The sequence below is a fragment of the Equus przewalskii genome, chromosome 13 (genome assembly GCF_037783145.1).
Source record: "Equus przewalskii isolate Varuska chromosome 13, EquPr2, whole genome shotgun sequence".
Classification (NCBI taxonomy): Eukaryota; Metazoa; Chordata; class Mammalia; order Perissodactyla; family Equidae; genus Equus; species Equus przewalskii.
The window spans coordinates 92,160,841-92,177,904 of NC_091843.1; the positions used below are offsets into that span (position 1 = coordinate 92,160,841).

At 48.5% G+C, this 17,064-nt stretch overlaps 1 protein-coding gene across 2 annotated transcripts in view; it reads right to left on the bottom strand.

Annotated features, from left to right (window-relative positions):
- The window catches only part of NLRP3 (NLR family pyrin domain containing 3), a 31,996-nt gene that overhangs the window by 10,459 nt on the left and 4,473 nt on the right, over positions 1–17,064 (bottom strand). For both annotated transcript variants that reach the window (XM_008541098.2, XM_070569913.1), the window contains exons 4-8: positions 15,605–15,703; positions 13,337–15,101; positions 11,126–11,296; positions 8,796–8,966; positions 7,278–7,448 (exon numbers count right to left, since the gene is read on the bottom strand). In XM_008541098.2, coding sequence (XP_008539320.2) covers positions 7,278–7,448; positions 8,796–8,966; positions 11,126–11,296; positions 13,337–15,101; positions 15,605–15,703 — 2,377 coding nt within the window. The remainder of the gene's footprint in view (positions 1–7,277; positions 7,449–8,795; positions 8,967–11,125; positions 11,297–13,336; positions 15,102–15,604; positions 15,704–17,064) is intronic.

Consider the following 17,064-nt stretch of genomic DNA (forward strand, 5'->3'; position numbering starts at 1 on the left):
GGGTGGGTGGATGGACAGACAGATGAATGGATAAATGTTCACATATAACAAAATATCTGGAAGTTTGCTCATCACCCTGTTGGAAATGGTTCTCTCAGAAGTGGGTTGTGAAGGAGGTTTCACTTCTTACTTTATGTATGTAAATTATTTGATATTTTCACGCTAAGCATGTCTTGCATTTTTAATAAAAAACTCATAAGCAGGGCTTCCAGTTTCTAGTCCAGCATGTAGGAAGCTTGGAAGTCTGCACTCTGTCCTGGCAACAAGTTAAAAGCTGAACAAACTGACAAATCAACAACTCTTCTTAGATCTGTGAGAGAAGTGTGGTTGCAGGGCAGTCTGCTGCTCCCAGGTTGGAGACGGAGAGAGAAGCAAACAGTGAGAATTACAGCCTGGGTCAGAAGCCCACAGGCTGAAACCTCGTGGGAACCAGTGCCGGGTAGGGGAACCTGAACTACAACTGACAAGTAGCTGGAGGCTATCTGTGGACAGGGGCGAGAGACCAGAACTCCAGGGAGACCAGTCATTCAGGCAACCACCAGGGGCTCAGTGAATATCAGAGAAAAATCCCTTTGTGTTTCCTGCAGGGGGAGGGGAAAAGGAATCATTTAAAAATATACTAGAGCACTCTAGGCTTCTTAGCAAGGCTTGTCCTCAGGAGAAACTAGGTAGTCAAAGCCTAACGAGCTGAGACATTATCAGAGCCCAAAGGACCTGAAGGAAGGGAAACACTCCACTCCTGCCCTCTCTAGCCATCCTGTCCCACCTATGGGAGTGGGAAAAAGCTGAGAAGCACTTGAAAAGCACTTAGAAGTCACAGTCCAGAGGTACAGGCTCACTAAAAGACTGAGACCTAATCACAGGGCTATAGAACGCTTCCCTCCCCCAACTCATCACCACATCACTAAAGGTCTATTGAAAGCAGATCCTTTCACCCACTACATCATGTCCAGTATCAAGGAGGAATTACAAGACGTTTCAAAAGGCAATAAGGGTTTGAAGAGACAGAGAAAACATCAGAACCAGACTCGGCCATGTCAGGAATTTTGAAATGATCAGAACAGGAATTTAAAACAGCTATAGTTGATGCACCGATGGCTCTGATGGACAGCATACAGGAACAGATGGGCAATGGAAGCAGAGAGACAGAAATTCTAAGAACCCAAAAGAAATGCTAGAGACAAAGAGCACTGTAACAGAAATGAAGATTGCTTGATGGACTTATTAGGAGACTGGACACGGCTGAGGAGAGAATCTCTGACCTTGGGGATATCTCAACAGAACCTCCAAAAACTGACAAGTAAGCAGGAAAAAAAAAGACTGAAAAAAAGAACAAGACCTCCAAGAACTGTAGAACAACTCCAGAAGCTGTATGAGGGTAACATATATGTAATGGGAATACCAAAAAGAGAAGAAAAACAGAAAGGAAGAGAACATTAGTAAAACACTAATGACCAAGAATTTCCCCCAAATTAATGCCATTAGAGGAATAACTTATCAAGCACCATGAAAAGCCATGGCATCACAACAAGAAAATAACATTTCTCCAGAGTCTAAACATAAGTCATAGAAGATTGTGATCCGACTGATAAAGAATTCAAAATAGCTGTCACAAAGAAACTCAATGAGCTACAAGAAAACTCAGAAAGGCAGTTCAATGAGCTCAGGAATAAAATCACTGAACAGAAGGAATATTTTACCAAAGAGATTGAAACTCAAAAAGAGAATGAAACAGAAATTCTGCAGCTGAAGAACTCAATAAATGAGATGAAGAATGCATTAGAAAGCACTGGAAATAGAGCAGACCATATCAAAGAGAGAACTAGCAAGTTTGAAGATAGAAATCTAGAAATCATGCAGGTAGAAGAGGAGAGAGAAGAAAGATTTTTTTTTTAATGTAGAAATTCCACAATAATTATCCAAGTCCGTTAGAAAGGGCAGCATAAGGATAATGGAACACAAAAACATCTACAAAAAGCCTACAGCTAAGATCATACTTAGCGGAGAGGAACTCAAAGCATTACTACTAAGATCAGGAACAAGACAAGGATGTCCCCTCTCACCACACCTTTTCTTCATCATACTGAAGTCCCAGCTAATGCAATAAGACAAGAAAAGGAAAAATATATAGATTGGGAAGGAAGAAATAAAACTGTCTTTGTTCACAGATGACATGATCCTTTATACAAAAAACCTGAAAGAACTGACAAAAAAACTCCAAGAATGAATGAAAAAACGATTACAGCAACTTTGCAGGATGCAAGGTTAATATGCAAAAATCAATCACTTTCCGGTATGTTAGCAATGGACAAGTGGAATTTGAAATAAAATGCAGTACCATTTATATTAGCATCTCCAAAAATGATATATTTAGGTATAAATCTAACAAAATATGTATAAGATCTACATGAGGAAAACTACGAAACTCTGATGAGAGAAATCAAAGAACAAAATAAATGCACAGATATTCAGTGTTTACGAACAGGAAGACTCGATATTGTCAAGATATCAGTTCTTCCCAACTTCATCTAGATTCAGCACAGTCCCAATTAAAATCCCAGCAAATTGTTTTTGGTGTATATCGACAAATTAATTTCGAAGTTTCTATGGACAGGGAAAAGACCCAGAACAGCAAACACAATTTTGAAGGATAAGAACAAAGTTGGAAGACTGACACTACTCAACCCCAAGACTTGCTCTTAAGCAACAGTAACGAGGACAGTGTGGCATTGGCAAGAGGATTGACAAATAGATCAATGGAACAGAATAGAGAGCCCAGAAATAAGACCCACATAAATACAGTCAATTGATTTTTGACAAAGGAGCAAGGGCAATACTACAGATCAAAGATTCAAAGATGGTCTTTTCAACAAATGGTGCTGGAACAACTAGACATCCACATACAAAAACAAAGAATCTAGACACTGATCTTATACCCTTTAAAAAAATAAATTTAAAAAATTAACTCAATTTACTAAATGTGAAATGCAAAACTATAAAACTCCTAGAAGATAACGTAGGAGAAAGTCTAGATGACCTTGGCTTGAGCAATGACTTTTTAGATACAACACCAAAGGCAAGATCCAGTAAAGAAAAAATTGATAAGTTGGACTTTATTAAAATTAAATTTCTCTTCTCTGTGAAAGACAGTGTTAAGAGAATGCAAAGAAAAGCCACACTGGGAGAAAATATTTTCAAAAAATGTATCTGATAAAGGACTGTTATCCCAAACATACAAAGAACACTTAAAACTCAATAATAAGAAAACAAGCAATTCAACTAAAAAATGGGCCAAAGACCTTAACAGACACCTCACCAAAGAAGATATACAGATTGTAAATAAGCATATGAAAAGATGCTCCACATCATACATCATCAGGGAAATGCAAATTAAAACAACAATGAGATACCACTATACATCTATTAGAATGGCCAAAACCTGGAGCACTGACAACATCAAACGCTGGTGAGGATGTGGAGCAACAGAAACTGTCATCACTGGCAGTGGGAATGCAAAATGGTGCAGCCACATTGGAAGACAGTTTGGCACTTTCTTACAAAACTAAACGTTCTCTTACCATATGATCCAGCAACATCACCTCTTGGTATTTACCTAAAGAAACTGAAAACTTAACATCCATACAAAAATCTGCACAAAAATGTTTATGGAAGCCTTGTTCATATTTGGTTGGAAGCAACCAAGATGTCCTTCTGTAGGTGAATGGATAAATAAACTCCATCTAGACGATGGAATATTATTCAGTGCTAAAGATGTCCTTCTGTAGGTGAATGGATAAATAAACTCCATCTAGACGATGGAATATTATTCAGTGCTAAAAAGAAGTGAGCTGCAAAATCATGAAAAGACATGGAGGAACCTTAAAGGCATGTTACTAGTGAAAGAAGTCAACCTGAAAAGTCTACATATTATATGATTTCAAAAATATGACATTCTGGAAAAGGCAAAATTATGGAGGCAGTAAGAGATCAGTGGTTGCCAGGGGTTGAGGGGAGGGAGGAATGAATAGGCCGAACATAGAGGATTTGGGGGGCAGTGAAACTACTCTGTATGATACAATAGTAGATACATGTCATTATACATTTGTCCAAACCTGTAGAATGTACAACACCAAGAGTGGACCCCAATGTACACTAGTATCACTTGGGTGATAATGATGTGTCAATGTAAGTTCACCAGTTGTCACAAATGTACCACTCCGGTGGGGAATGTTGATAACGGAGAAGGCTGGGCATGTGTGGGGGCAGGGGATATATGGGAAATCTCTGCATCTTCCTTTCAATTTTGCTTTGAACCTAAAACTGCTGTAAGAAATAAAAGCCTCTTGAAAAGGAAAAAAGCTCAAGAGCATTATCTGGGTTTAAGACCTGTTTTGGGAGCCATCTGAATACAGGTCGTTTTTGAAGCTGAGGGTTATGTGAGAGTTCCCTAGGAGCGTAGAAACAGTTAGTAAAAAAGAAAACCAAGCGGTGAAATCCCCAGACCACAGGAAGAGAAGTCATTGCAGGACCCTGAGAAGCAGAAGCTGTAAAATTAGCAGGAAGGACTGAGTGGTGTCCCCAAAACAAGATAGAAGGGTTTCAAGGAGGGGAGGATGAGTAGAATTAAAGGCAACAGATGTCAACTAAGATAAAGACTGGGAAGGATCTGCAAGAGCCGGAACCAGGATCGCTGAGGGTCCACTGGGAGGCGGTGCTCTGGGGGCTTCCCTCTGTCTGCTCTGCAGGAGCACTCCGCCCCCAGCTCCTCCCCTGGCTCCTATCCCGCCCTACCCGGTTCCTCCCCTGGCTCGTGGTGTCGCTCCATTCAGTACCTGCTCCCATGTCACCTGCCCGAGAGGCATTTGCTGAACACCGGGGCAAGGAAGCAGCCCTCACTCTCTCTCCGGTTTTATTACAGCACCTATTGGTATTGTGCACTGCTTTGTTGGTCTAATGTCCAGTGTCTGTCGCCCCCTATAAGAATGTTTGTGAGAACAAGGTGTTGGTCTGTTTTACTGACTGCCATCGTCAGCACCCACAGCTGAGCCCACAGAGTGCCTGGAAAATAAAGCGCCTAAATTGTGTGCTGAGCAGATCAAGAGCAGCAGCAGCCGAATTGCTGAAGGAGAAGAGAACGGGAGGAAACAGAGGCATAAATAGACCTCTCCAGGGAAGAGATACGGGGATATCTGAGGATGGGCTGACAACACAGGTCCGAGAGGGATCAGAGCCTTGTGAACATACACACGTTTTAGTTATGGGCTAGCGGATTATTCCTCAGGGAAGACCTTCCTGCCATGGTTTGTCCTGGATGCCGACCTGGTTGGCATTTGTATCAGTAATATGAATGAAGACATCGACAGTTTGCTTGTTGTATGTGTAGCTAACATTGACAGAATCACAATTCAAAAATGTGTAGACAATGGGTCAGAAGAAAGGTAAGATGAAATTTAGCAGAGCTAAAGGTGATGCTCCCCCCCAGGTTGGAGAGGGGGTGACAAAGAAGCCCTGTAGAGAGCCTCTGTCAACACATCCAGCATTGCACTGGCGCTGGGGAGAGGGCGATGGGTCACACTGGGCTGTGTCTACGTCGGGTTCCACTGCCTTCCATCTGCGTGTCCTTGGCCAAAGGTCTTAAGCTCGCTGAGCCTCATTTTCTCCTCTTTAAATTGGAAACACTGATACCTACTTGGTATCATTTTTATGAGGCCAACTGAGATAACCCATGGAAAGAACAGGGAAGAGCAGCGATGTGTGGTGAAATGCATGATTATCAGTAGGTATTTTTGTGGTATAATAAGAAATATACCTGGTCTTTGTACCCACTTCCTGGCCCATAGCTTCTAAAACCTTGGGATTTCCTGAGTGACAGAAGCGTCTTTTACTTTTCAAAGGAGGCCCTTTTGATCACACCTGAGTTCATGCTAAGGAGGGGACTTAAGAAGGGGCCCTGGATAGCCTCAGGATGGAGCTGGTCAACAGAAAGACCAAGTGATCAGAGACTTGGAGCTTTCAGCCCCACCCTCCAACCTCTAGGAAGGAGTGGGGAGGAAGGCTGGAGATTAAGCTCTGTAAAATCTCTGCACAATGAGATTTGGAGACCTTCTGAGTTGGTGAATGCATCCATGTGCCGGCAGGGTGGAGCACCCCAGCTCCATGGGGATAGAAGCTCCTGTGCTCCAGACCCTTCTGGACCTCTCTGTGACTCTTCATCTGACTGTTCATTTGTATCCTTTATAATATCCTTTGTAATAACAGATACGTAAGTAAAGTGTTTCCCTGATTTCTGTGAGCTGTTCCAGCAAATTTTCAAACCCAAGGAGGGGGTTTATAGCCAAGTCAGGAAGAAGTGTGAGTAACCTGGGGACACACTGCTTGCAACTGTCATCTGATGTTGGGGGCAGAGGGGGCAGTCTTGTAGGACTGAGCCCTCACTCTGTGGGGTCTGCACCACCTCAGGGTAGTTAGTGTCAAAACTGAATTGACTTGTAAGACACCCAGTTGGTGTCTGCAGAGAATTGGCTGTTGGTTGGAGAAAACATGCCAGAATTTTGTATTATTGTTTACTGCAGAATTCCAACATGAACTCATGATCTGACGTGACTGCCAAAAACATAAGGAAATCCAGGCTCCACCAGTGACAGTCCAGCGCCCGGCCCCAGGAGGAGAAGTTTCCACTGCACATCTCTAGGAATAACGGGCTCAGGTCGGGCACTGCGCTTCAAACAGGGACATTAACAGACCAGCCCCTTCCTAGGACTGAACTGGTGAAGATGCTAAACCACGTCCTAGCCGAGGATTTAGAGCCGCCCAGGCAGAGGGGGGAAGACGTAAAGTGTGCATGCCGTCTCTGGGGAGCTGAGATCCGCGTCTCAGCAGAGCCCAGGGGACCGATGCACAGCCACAAAGCAGGTGCTGCGTGGAAACAAGAACCCTCTCCTCCTGCATGGCTGCATTGCGCAGTGGTGACCGGGGTGCTTGGAAGCGTTCACACAGAGAACGGGGGTGTCCGTGAGTGTCTTGGAAGCAGGTGTTTCCTCAGTGCGGAATTGGGCTGCACGATCCCTGAGGCTTCTTTCAACTCTCAGAATCTCCAGTTCCATGGTTATACACGCCTTGCTAGCAGGAGGTAGTACCTAGTGCTTCAAACCACTTCAGATATGGTGTCCTGTGTTCTCTACCCTCCACTCCCTCTGATTAACCTTTTTTAGAATAAGCCCCATCCACTTTCCAAATAACGCATTCCTGAAGAGAGTGGCTTTTCTGCCAAGACTTACCCCAGTACCTGCAGGTTACAGCGTGGATGCTTTGCTTTTTCACATAAAATTCCGACTCCCGAGTCTCCCAGGGCATTCTCTCCCAAGTAGAGTCTGATCAGGGAATGGCTGGTGCTCAAGACAGATGCGAGATCCTCACAACAGGCCGACGTGAGACAGCAGCCGACCAACCTTCCGCAGAGACAGCAGAGTGTCACAACCACTCTCTCCCACCCTCTGCTGTGGACCCGGGACGCACTTGTCCTGTGCTGCCTCGAGTCCAGGCCACACATGGGAAGAGTGCATCCAGGCTCCATACTAACACTTTGTTTCCTTTTCTGTTTGGTCTAACAGCAAGTGGACCCCTTCCAAGCCCACGCCAATGCTACATCTTCCCAGATCCCTACACTTATTTTTATTGTGGTAAAAGACACATAAAATCTACCACTGTAACCATTTTTAAGTGTATGGTTCAGTGGCACTAAGTACATTCACATTATTGTGCAACTGTTACCCCATCCGTCTCCAGAACCTCTTTCCACCACCACAACCCGTAACTCTGTCCCCATAAGACACTAACTCCCCACTCCTCCGTCCCCCAAGCCCCAGCGCTCACCGTTCTACTTTCTGTCTCTATGAATCTGACTACTCTGGGGACCTCATATAAGTGGGATCCTACAGTTTCTGTTCTTTTTTTGTCTGGCTTATTTCGCACAGCATAATGTCCTCGAGGTTCACCCGTGTTGCAGCCTGTGTCCGAATTCTTTTTAAGGCTATACGTGTGGATGCACCACATTTTTTTAATCCATTCATCTACTGATGGACATTTGGGTTGTTTCCACCTTTTGGCTTTGGTGGATAATGCTGCTATGCACATGGGTGTACAAATACGTATTTGAGTGCCAGATTTCAACACTTTCAGATATATACCCAGAAGCGGAATTGCTGGATCATATGGTAATTCTATGTTTAGTTTTTTGAAGAACTGGCATACTGTTTTCCACAGCAGCTGCACCATTTTACATTTCCACCCGCAATGCAGGGTTGTTCCAGTTTCTCCACATCCTCACCCACACTTGCTATTTTCTGTTTTGTTTTATATAATAACTATCCTAATGGGTGTAAATTGGCCCTACTATCAAGTTCTTCCTTCTCTTCTTCGGAATTCAATTCTCCCAGAAGCACTGAGTGAAAGGCTATGTGGCTTTAACACCATTTCCTGTTTAGACCTCCCGACCAAGGGCTTGTCATGAAGCCCCCAAACGCTCCCAGAGCAATGCACCGCCTTGGCTTTATTTTCTCAGCTGAGCTGTGAAAACCTTAGAGGCAAGCAGGATTTCGCTGATGGTTTAAGTTCCCTCCATGGCTTAGAACATGGCTTTCCCCCAGCAAACACTGACTGAGTTATTGACAAACACCCAGAGAGACACGCCGGGAATCTTCTGAGGAGCCAGGATGTTCTCCCCCTGAGACTCTGGCCCATCATGGCTTGCTGAAGCCGCAGCTCACGCTTCATGGAGGAGCTCAGCTCAGACTCACCAGAGCGTCTTCAGGTTGCAGAAGAGATGCCTCAGTCCCACACAGAGAAGTCTGATTCCGAAGTCTCCCAGGGCGTTGTGGCTGAGATCCAGCTCCACTAGTTTCTGGTTGCTGCTCAGGACTGAGGAGATGTTGAAGCAGCACTGATGGGAAAGCCAGCACCGGCCCAACCTTCACGCCAAGTACAGAAGCAGAAAGCGTCAGAACACGGCTGCTGTCACCGCCCTCCCGTCTGTGCTTGTTTTCAGCACCATCAGGGGCACCCGTGTTCTCATGTTACAAACGGGAAATTTTAACCAAGTTCTCATGAAAGCATCATCTTATCAGAAACCCTGAATACAGCCCAAAACATATTGGGAAGTTAACTCAGGATCCCCAGCTCACGGCCCAAGACCACAGCTGCTGAGCACATGGGTGAACTCCCTCCGTCAACAGGGGTCAACTGTCGAATGTGTAAATGGCATGTTCCTGTTTCGTTCATGAGAAGGGTATGAGCCTGTGGGCCCATGTCTTCACCACATGTTCAAGCAGGGGAACACCTTTCTTCCTAGGGTGGAACCGCTATGTCCCTGCTATGCTGTTTGTTGATTGAATCCCAGCCCTCCAGCTGCACTGAAGGGAGAAGCAGCTCTGATTCTGGATTGGTTTTCAACCACATGTGCACACACAACATCACCACCACCAACACCACCACCACAAATAACAATTTGTCCCTGTCATAGGAGCGAGGACAACATTCCTTCTCCTTTCCATGCCAATCATTCATATGTCTTGGAGCTTGTTGGCCACCTTCCTTTCTGGCCCCATCTTCACACCAACTAGAAGCAAATGGACAACTAAATTTCTATTTATGCACAAAGCATCTTGTTGTCACCCATGTCTCCTGTTTGTGTCTCGCTCTCTGGAATCACACAGGGGCACCCACAGAGGTGATGGAGAGAGTGGTGTGGGATGCAGATGGAGAGGCAGGTTAGATGCCCAGACCAGCCAGAGCCTTGAAGGCAAGAAGAGGATTCATAACTTATCAAAAGAGCAAAGAGAAAGCATTTAAGCAAGGGAATGGCATGATCATCGTGGGGTTTTCTAAATAACCCTCTGACTTTCACTTCTGTGTGGAGAATGGATTGGTAGGCAGCAGAGCAGATGTACGGAGACCAAATAGCCAATACCAACTCAGTATGCATCTCTGAGCACTAAGATGTGCTGAGACATTTGTCCAGACATTCTAGAGACATTGGCAAGACAAACACGAATCCTGTCCTGGGAAGCTGATGATCTTGGAGACCTTTGCCATATCCAGGCAAGGGATCATGGTTGTTGGACCTGGGCTGGTGGAGTGAGGATGAGGAAAAGTGGACAATGGCTTGTACAGTAGGTAAAATTGATGAGATTGATGTTGGGGTAAGTATGATGAGCAGGAGAGGGAGGTGTGAAAATGTCCTAGAGCGGTAGGCTTTGACACTGGCTGCGTAGCTTGTCAAAAATGCTGTTGTATGATGGGAGAAGGCTGGGGGCATGGCCAGACAACTGTGGGCTCAACTCGGGGCAGGTGAGTCTGATTCACATTGTGGGCCCAGAGCAAGCACTTTGTTAATAAAGCTACAGGAGATTCCCTGTAATGGTTCAATCTATGCAAAATGTTGTGATGGGTTCCAGCCCAGATGGCCATTGTCGTGTATGACGAAACTCTCCAATTCTCTTCTGTGAGCACAGCTGATGAGGAAATGGAGGATGTTGAAGGTCGTGCCCCTTTTGTCATATCACCAACGAATAACTTATTTTCAGTTCCCCTTCATTCTTCCCCATCTGAAACTTCCCAAACACCTGGCCTCCAATCCATTTCGCCTTCCCAATTGTTATGGGCCGAAGTGTGTCCCCACCCAAAAATCCATAGTTGAAGTCTTAATCCCTAGGACCTGAGAATGTGACTGTATTTGGAGACAGGGCCTTTAAGGAGGTAATTAAGCTAAAACCAGGTCATTAGGCAGATCCTAAGCCAACAGGACTGGCGTCCTTGGAAGAAGAGGACACAGAGAGACCATGTAGGACACAGTGAGAAGACGGCCGTCTACACACCGAGGTGAGAGGCATCAGAAGGAGCCAGCCCTGCTCACACCTTCACCTTGGACGTCCAGCCTCCAGGACTGTGAGAAAGTAAATTTCTGTTGTTTAAGCCCCCAGTGTGTAGCACTTTGATATGGCGGCCCCAGGAAACTCGTAAACCACTGATCTGGTCTGAGATCTTCCTCCAGTCCTCCTCTCTGTCTCTCTCTCTGTCTCTGTGTCTCTGTCTCTCTCTCTTTCTCACACACACACACACAGGCTCTTACCACAGTCTCTGAATGTTACAGCCAGGATGCTGGAGCATATCACATAACACCTTCATGCCGGAGTCCCCCAGAGTGTTGTCACCGAGGTTCAGTTCGGTGAGGCTCCAGTTAGTGCTCAGGGCTGAGAAGAGGCTCTGACAAAAGCTGGAAGTGAGAGAGCAGTTCACCAACCTAGAGATTGGAAGGAAGGAAGAAGGAGAGAAAAGAAAGTCAATCTCTAAGAATGACCAACTGAAGCCAGGGGCCAAGAGCGACTGGTACCAGTTCAGACAAAGGCCTCCCAGGGATTCAGAAATGAGTCACAGAACCAAAGATGGCCTCCTGAGGAATGAAGGCCAGGGGAGCCTTGGAAAGACCGCTCTGCACACCTACGGTGGAAGGAGAGGGAGCCTGTGACCTGGGCTCACTGTGAGCACCCTCCGGCCCCTCCCTCGGGTGCCCTTCTTCCTTCCTCATCAGTCAGCGTCCTGCCCACTCTGCTAAGTGATCCAGAGACCAGTTCTCATGTTGGCTGCACAACAGTGTCAGCAGTGCTCTCAGAAATCCCTAGGCCAGGCCGCACCGTAGGAACAGCCAGAATCTCAGGGATGCGACCAAGCATGTCCATATTAGGTCTTCCAGGCGACGCCAGCGTTCAGCTCTCGTGCAAATGCAGATTCTGACTCTGTGGGTCTAGGATTCTGCACTTCCAACAGGCACTGGCTGGATGCCCAGGCTGCTGGTCCTGAGAAGGTTCTAGAACACACAAAGCAAGCTCCTGCCCTCAGAGGAAGGTAGCTGTCACGAGCGAGAAGGGGTCAGGCTCTTCACCAGGAATTTGAGTCTGGGTCCCTGCGAACCTTCCTCCAGCTATGTGATCCTGCTCAGGTTTCTGGTTTCCTCAGCCTCACTTTTAGGGCCTAATGAGCAGGTCTGCCTCCTCCTCTCACTCCTTCTCTCTCTTTCTCCCCATCTCCCATCTTCTTGCTTGTTATTCTGAACTATTTGTCATCATGGAAGTGTACCCTGCTTTCCCACCTCCCTCCCTCTGAGCCCACTACTCCCTCTGTCGGGGGCCCCTTGCCCACTCGTGGCTCTCTCATGCTCCATCCTTCAGGATCCAGCTGGTCAAGGGCACCGTGTGCTTCAGGTCACCCTGCAAGTGTTCTTGCCATGGCCCATCCCCCTCTGCTCTCTGCCCTTGTTTCTCCACTGTCCCCACGACCCAACCTTAAGTGGTTGTGAGCAGGACCTGGGACTCAGCCACCACAGAAGCCACAGTGGGTGGTCCTTGGTGAACCAACGATAAATAGAGAGGTTGTCCTGGTAGTGGTGCCAAGGCAGAGAGAGGGAGCCAAAAACGCATCCCTGTGGGGAAGGGTCCAGCTCCCTTTCTCCGTAATTTTGTCCCACCCATGTCAAGTGCCTTCTATGGAGGGGGAGCCCCCGCGTTCTCTGGGCCGCCACCTTCCGGCAGCCACTGTAGCTGTGGCGGTTCTGTGCAGGGACTTCGGAAGTCAGGCAACTCAACGGCTTCGCTGTGCAGACACCACACCTGGCTTCCAATCTCCTGGCAAGTCCAAGAGCAGACCCTGCAGAGGTGCTGCTGGTGACTGCCTGGCTGCAAACCCAAGGTGGCCGAGAAGCACTCGGTCCTTCCCAGCCGTTTCCTCCACTTGCCCTCAGTGTGTGTGTTCCCGTGAAGCTGGTCCCTCCCTATTGTCTCCTGCACACTCTCCCTCAGACCACATTCGCACCCACGTGCTGCCAAACCTTCCAGCACGCTCAAACCTCACTCCTCCAAGAGAGCTCGCCCGCGTCCAGCGCTAAGGCCCTCTGTCCTCTGCGTTCCTGGGATGGTCACTGGGGCTGTTTTGCTCCTGAGTTGTTGGCTGGCTGTGACCCACTGGAGCCCAAGTTGATGACAAACATTTTTATTCAACTCTCTACCCAACTCGATGCTGTGTACTGAATTGCCATCCACCAAACATTTGCTTATGGTTTCGTTGGCTTTTTTTCTCATCCCATTTGCCCACCTACCCTTCCTCTACTAGTCAGCCTCAGCCCATGAAGGGGTCTGGTGGAAATGGCTGGTGGTGGCATTATCACAGAGCTGTGGCAACTGCACTTGAAAGACAGTTGAGAAGAGGAGAGAGGAAGAAAGTGCCAAGAAGAAGGGGCCGGCAGGTGGAGGGCGTGTTCCACCCCCTACCTGAAGCCGGGCCTCCTTACCGAGGAGAGTAGGTGGCATCTGAGGGGACACAGCGGTCCATGTCAGAGTGTCGAACTCCATCCTCTTCCTCTTCCTCCTCCTCCTCCTCCTCCTTCGGCGAGTTATAGAGCAACCTCAGGGAAAGTGATTCCACGCTGCGACAGTTCTCAATACAGAAAGAAGAAACCACGTGGTCCATTCTGGTGGAGAGACTGATCTCGATTTTGGGGAAATAGCCCATGGCCCTCCGCACGAAGTCCTCCTCCTGCATCTCGTACAAGCAGTAGAACAGCTCCAGCTGGCTGGGCTGGGTCTGCAGCTTCTTGACCTCGGCTTTCGCACTGATCCATTTCAGCAGCTCCAGCCTGATTTGCTGAGAGATCTTGCAACTCAGTTTTTTCTCCAAGTAGGAGGTTCTCTCCTGGTTTACGAGGCCAAAGAGGAAACGGACAACAAAAATCAGGTACCCCTTTTCAAATTTGCCGTAGTTTTCGAGAAGCACCGACACGTCCCGGTTGGGAAGATTCGAGCGACCCCACGGCATGTTCCTCACACTGCCCTGCTCCTCGTCTTCCAGCAGGTAGTACATGGCAGCAAAGAACTCCTGGAAGGTCATGTGGATGAAGCTGTAGAATTTCTCGCAGTCCACTTCCTTTTGGAAGAGGTTCATCCTCAGGAAGGCGGACGCATCCGCCCTCTGCAGGCCGTGTTTCCTGAGGTCGCTCTCCTCAAACAGGATTTTCTGGTTCCAGATTCCATCCGCTGCCAAGGAGCAGAGACCCCGGACGTTGGCAGAGAGGTGCTGCTTCTGGCTCTCTCCTCGGGATTGCAACAAACTGGAGAGGAAGAAGACGTACACGGCAGTGGTGGTCTTGGACGTCTGGGCAAGGCTCTTGCCGCTGTCCATCTGCTGTTTCAGCCCAGTGCACACGATCCAGCAGACCAGGGGAATAAAGCACATGGTGAAGAGGATCTCGTTCTCCTGAATCAGCCTGAAGGCTTCGTGGGCCTGCTGCTCGTCTGAGAAATACTTAAAGAAATATTCCTTCCTCTTGGCCTCTGAGAAGCCCAGGATCTCCACGTGCCGAGGACGGTCCAGCAAGTGCTGCAGCTTCTCCAGCGCCACGGGTCTCGTGGTGATGAGCAGGGAGGCCTCGGGGAGCAGCCTCTTTCTGATGAGGCTGCTCAGGAGGATGTCTCCCCGCTCCACCTTCTGCCAGTCCGTGCAGAGCGCCTCCGTGTGCTCGTCGAAGGCGCCTTGTAGCTCGTCGAAGCCGTCCATGAGGAAGAGGATCCTGGAAGGCTTGCTCAGAATCTTACCTATGGGCGGCTTGGGGTCGGGGCAGCAGCTGACGATCAGGTCCCCCAGGCTCCTCCGTGTCCCGAGGCTCACCTCCCGACAGTGGATGTAGAACAGATAGTCAAACCTGTTCTTGTAAAGTTTCTCTGATGCCCAGTCCAACATGATCTTCCTGGCCAGGATTGTTTTCCCGATGCCCGCTGCTCCCTGGAAGACCACCGTGTGCACGGGCTCCGAGTGTTGGTCGTCCGGCTCGAACAGCAGTTCCAGGTTCATGGAGCTCATGGGGCAGTCCTGCGTCTTGGGCGAGGTCCTGCCAATGGCCAGCAGCTCCTGCTCCCTCTCCTGCTGGCTGCGGTGCTCCTTGAGGAGACACAGCCTGGTGTAGCGTTTGTTGAGGTTGACGCTCTCGCCCAGACGGGCGTTCCTGTCTTTGATACACTGGAACCTGCTTCTCACATGCTTTCTGTACTTCTTACAGTAATCTGCAGCAGAGATGGGAGGTTAGACTTTGGGAGAAGCCCGAGCACGTCCACTCGAGATGGGCTGTCCACAGGGGCCTGTGGTCGGTGGGGAGTGGGGACCGAAACTATGAAACGGGAGGTGCAGTTTCTCTCCACTGCTTGGGTATGGGCAGCACCAGAAATCTAAGATGTCAAAATCTTCCTATGCACGGCTGAGCAGAATAGTGAAGTGCCATATGTGCCCCAGTCGGGAAACCCTTTTTATTCGTTCTTACTCGTTTAGGTGGTCTGCAGCCCGTGCCTTTTAGAACCTGCAATGCTCAGCCCCGGTCGCCTCCCCTTGTTGTGGGACTGCAAGGAGCCTCGTGAGCGTGGGCCCTTTCTTCAGTGACACGGGATTCCCAGAGATGGGCCTCCACACCCCAAGAAACAGGAGCACGTAGGGTGGCCAAGCTTCCCAGTTTCCCAGTGCCTTCCAAATTCGGTCTCCAAACCCAAGTGGACGCATCACCCTCATGGCTCACCTTTCTTTTTTTTACAAATAGAGATTCTGGAAAGGTACTCCAATAAACCAATCCACTCCTCTTCAATGCTTTCTTCCTGGCATATCAAGTGTGAACGATCTGAGAATAAAAGGAAAAAGACACAAAATGTCAAGACCCAGGACTCCTGACTAAGGTGATGTGACTGAGACCCAGTGGCCAGCACGGGGCGCAGGTCAGAGCTCCCCCCCTGGGCCCCTCCCAACCAGAGCACAGTTCAGAGCTGTGGGACGGGTGTGCAGTTGAACATCAGCTGGGGGTGTCCCTGCCATCCTGATTTCAAAGCAGCGGATGTCGCCCACCCACCCAGCAATGCGTCCCTCTGTATCAAGTGGCAGAATCTCTCTCCCGGGCCCGGGAATCAGCTGGCCAACATGTGAGACGGGCACGGCCTCCCTTACCTCCTTTGTCCTTGGCAGACTGCCCCCCGCCAGGGGTTCTGCTTTTGAGGCCCTCCCCACACTCTCCAGTGTCCCCAAGAGGGCCATGGACCAGCAGGCGCATCCTTCCTTGACCTCAAATGCCTGCAATTTATCTTACTCACATTCTGGGTCTTCAAGAGTGAGAATTACCAGTCTGCTTTATATCTAACTCCATGGTTCAGAATCCTGACCAACATTAGGAAGCTTTAAAAATACCAACTCCAGGGGCCGCCCCCACGCCCTAGTGCTTAAGTTCATCGCACTCTGCTTTGGTGGCCTGGGTTCACAGGTTCAGATCCCGGGGATGGACCTCCACCATTCATTAGCCACGCTGTGGTGGCATCCCACACACAAAATGGAAGAACATTGTCACAGATGTCAACTCAGGGCTAATCTTCCTCAACAGAAAAAACAAACAAAAAACCCAAAACTGATTCCAGAACTCCAGCCAGGGATTCTTTCTCAATCCATCTGCGATGGGGCCCAGGTACCATTGTATTTTAAAAGCTCCAACCTGCATCCGCGGTTAAGAATCACAGACATAAACAGTCACGAAATCACACATCCCAAGGACGCGTCCGTAGGAGAAATTTAGGCACGGGAGAACAGGAGTTGGCACAGGGGAAATACAGAGGATACCTCAGGTGGAGGGGAGCCCAAGAGCGACAGGAAGGGCTCCTGGGAGGTGTCTACTTATTCCGTGGGCAAGTGCTATTGGCAACCCAATCACAAAACAAAATCCAGACATTAACTCACACCAAAACCATAGCCTAATTCTTACCTAAAGCTGACCCTAGCCCCCCCAAAAACCTCCCCAAAAACCTGCTAACCCTGGTGATAACTCTTCTACCTCGAGACCCAGCTGGGGTTAGGGGCCGGGCTTTTGCCAGAGACACACGTGGCGTGGAGCCCTGGCCTGGGATCCAACTAGGACAGACCCAGGGGCAACCAGAACCTGTTCCAGGCCCATCTCACACTGTCGGGCGGCCCGTTTCCCCAACGCTTCTCATCTTGCAAAAA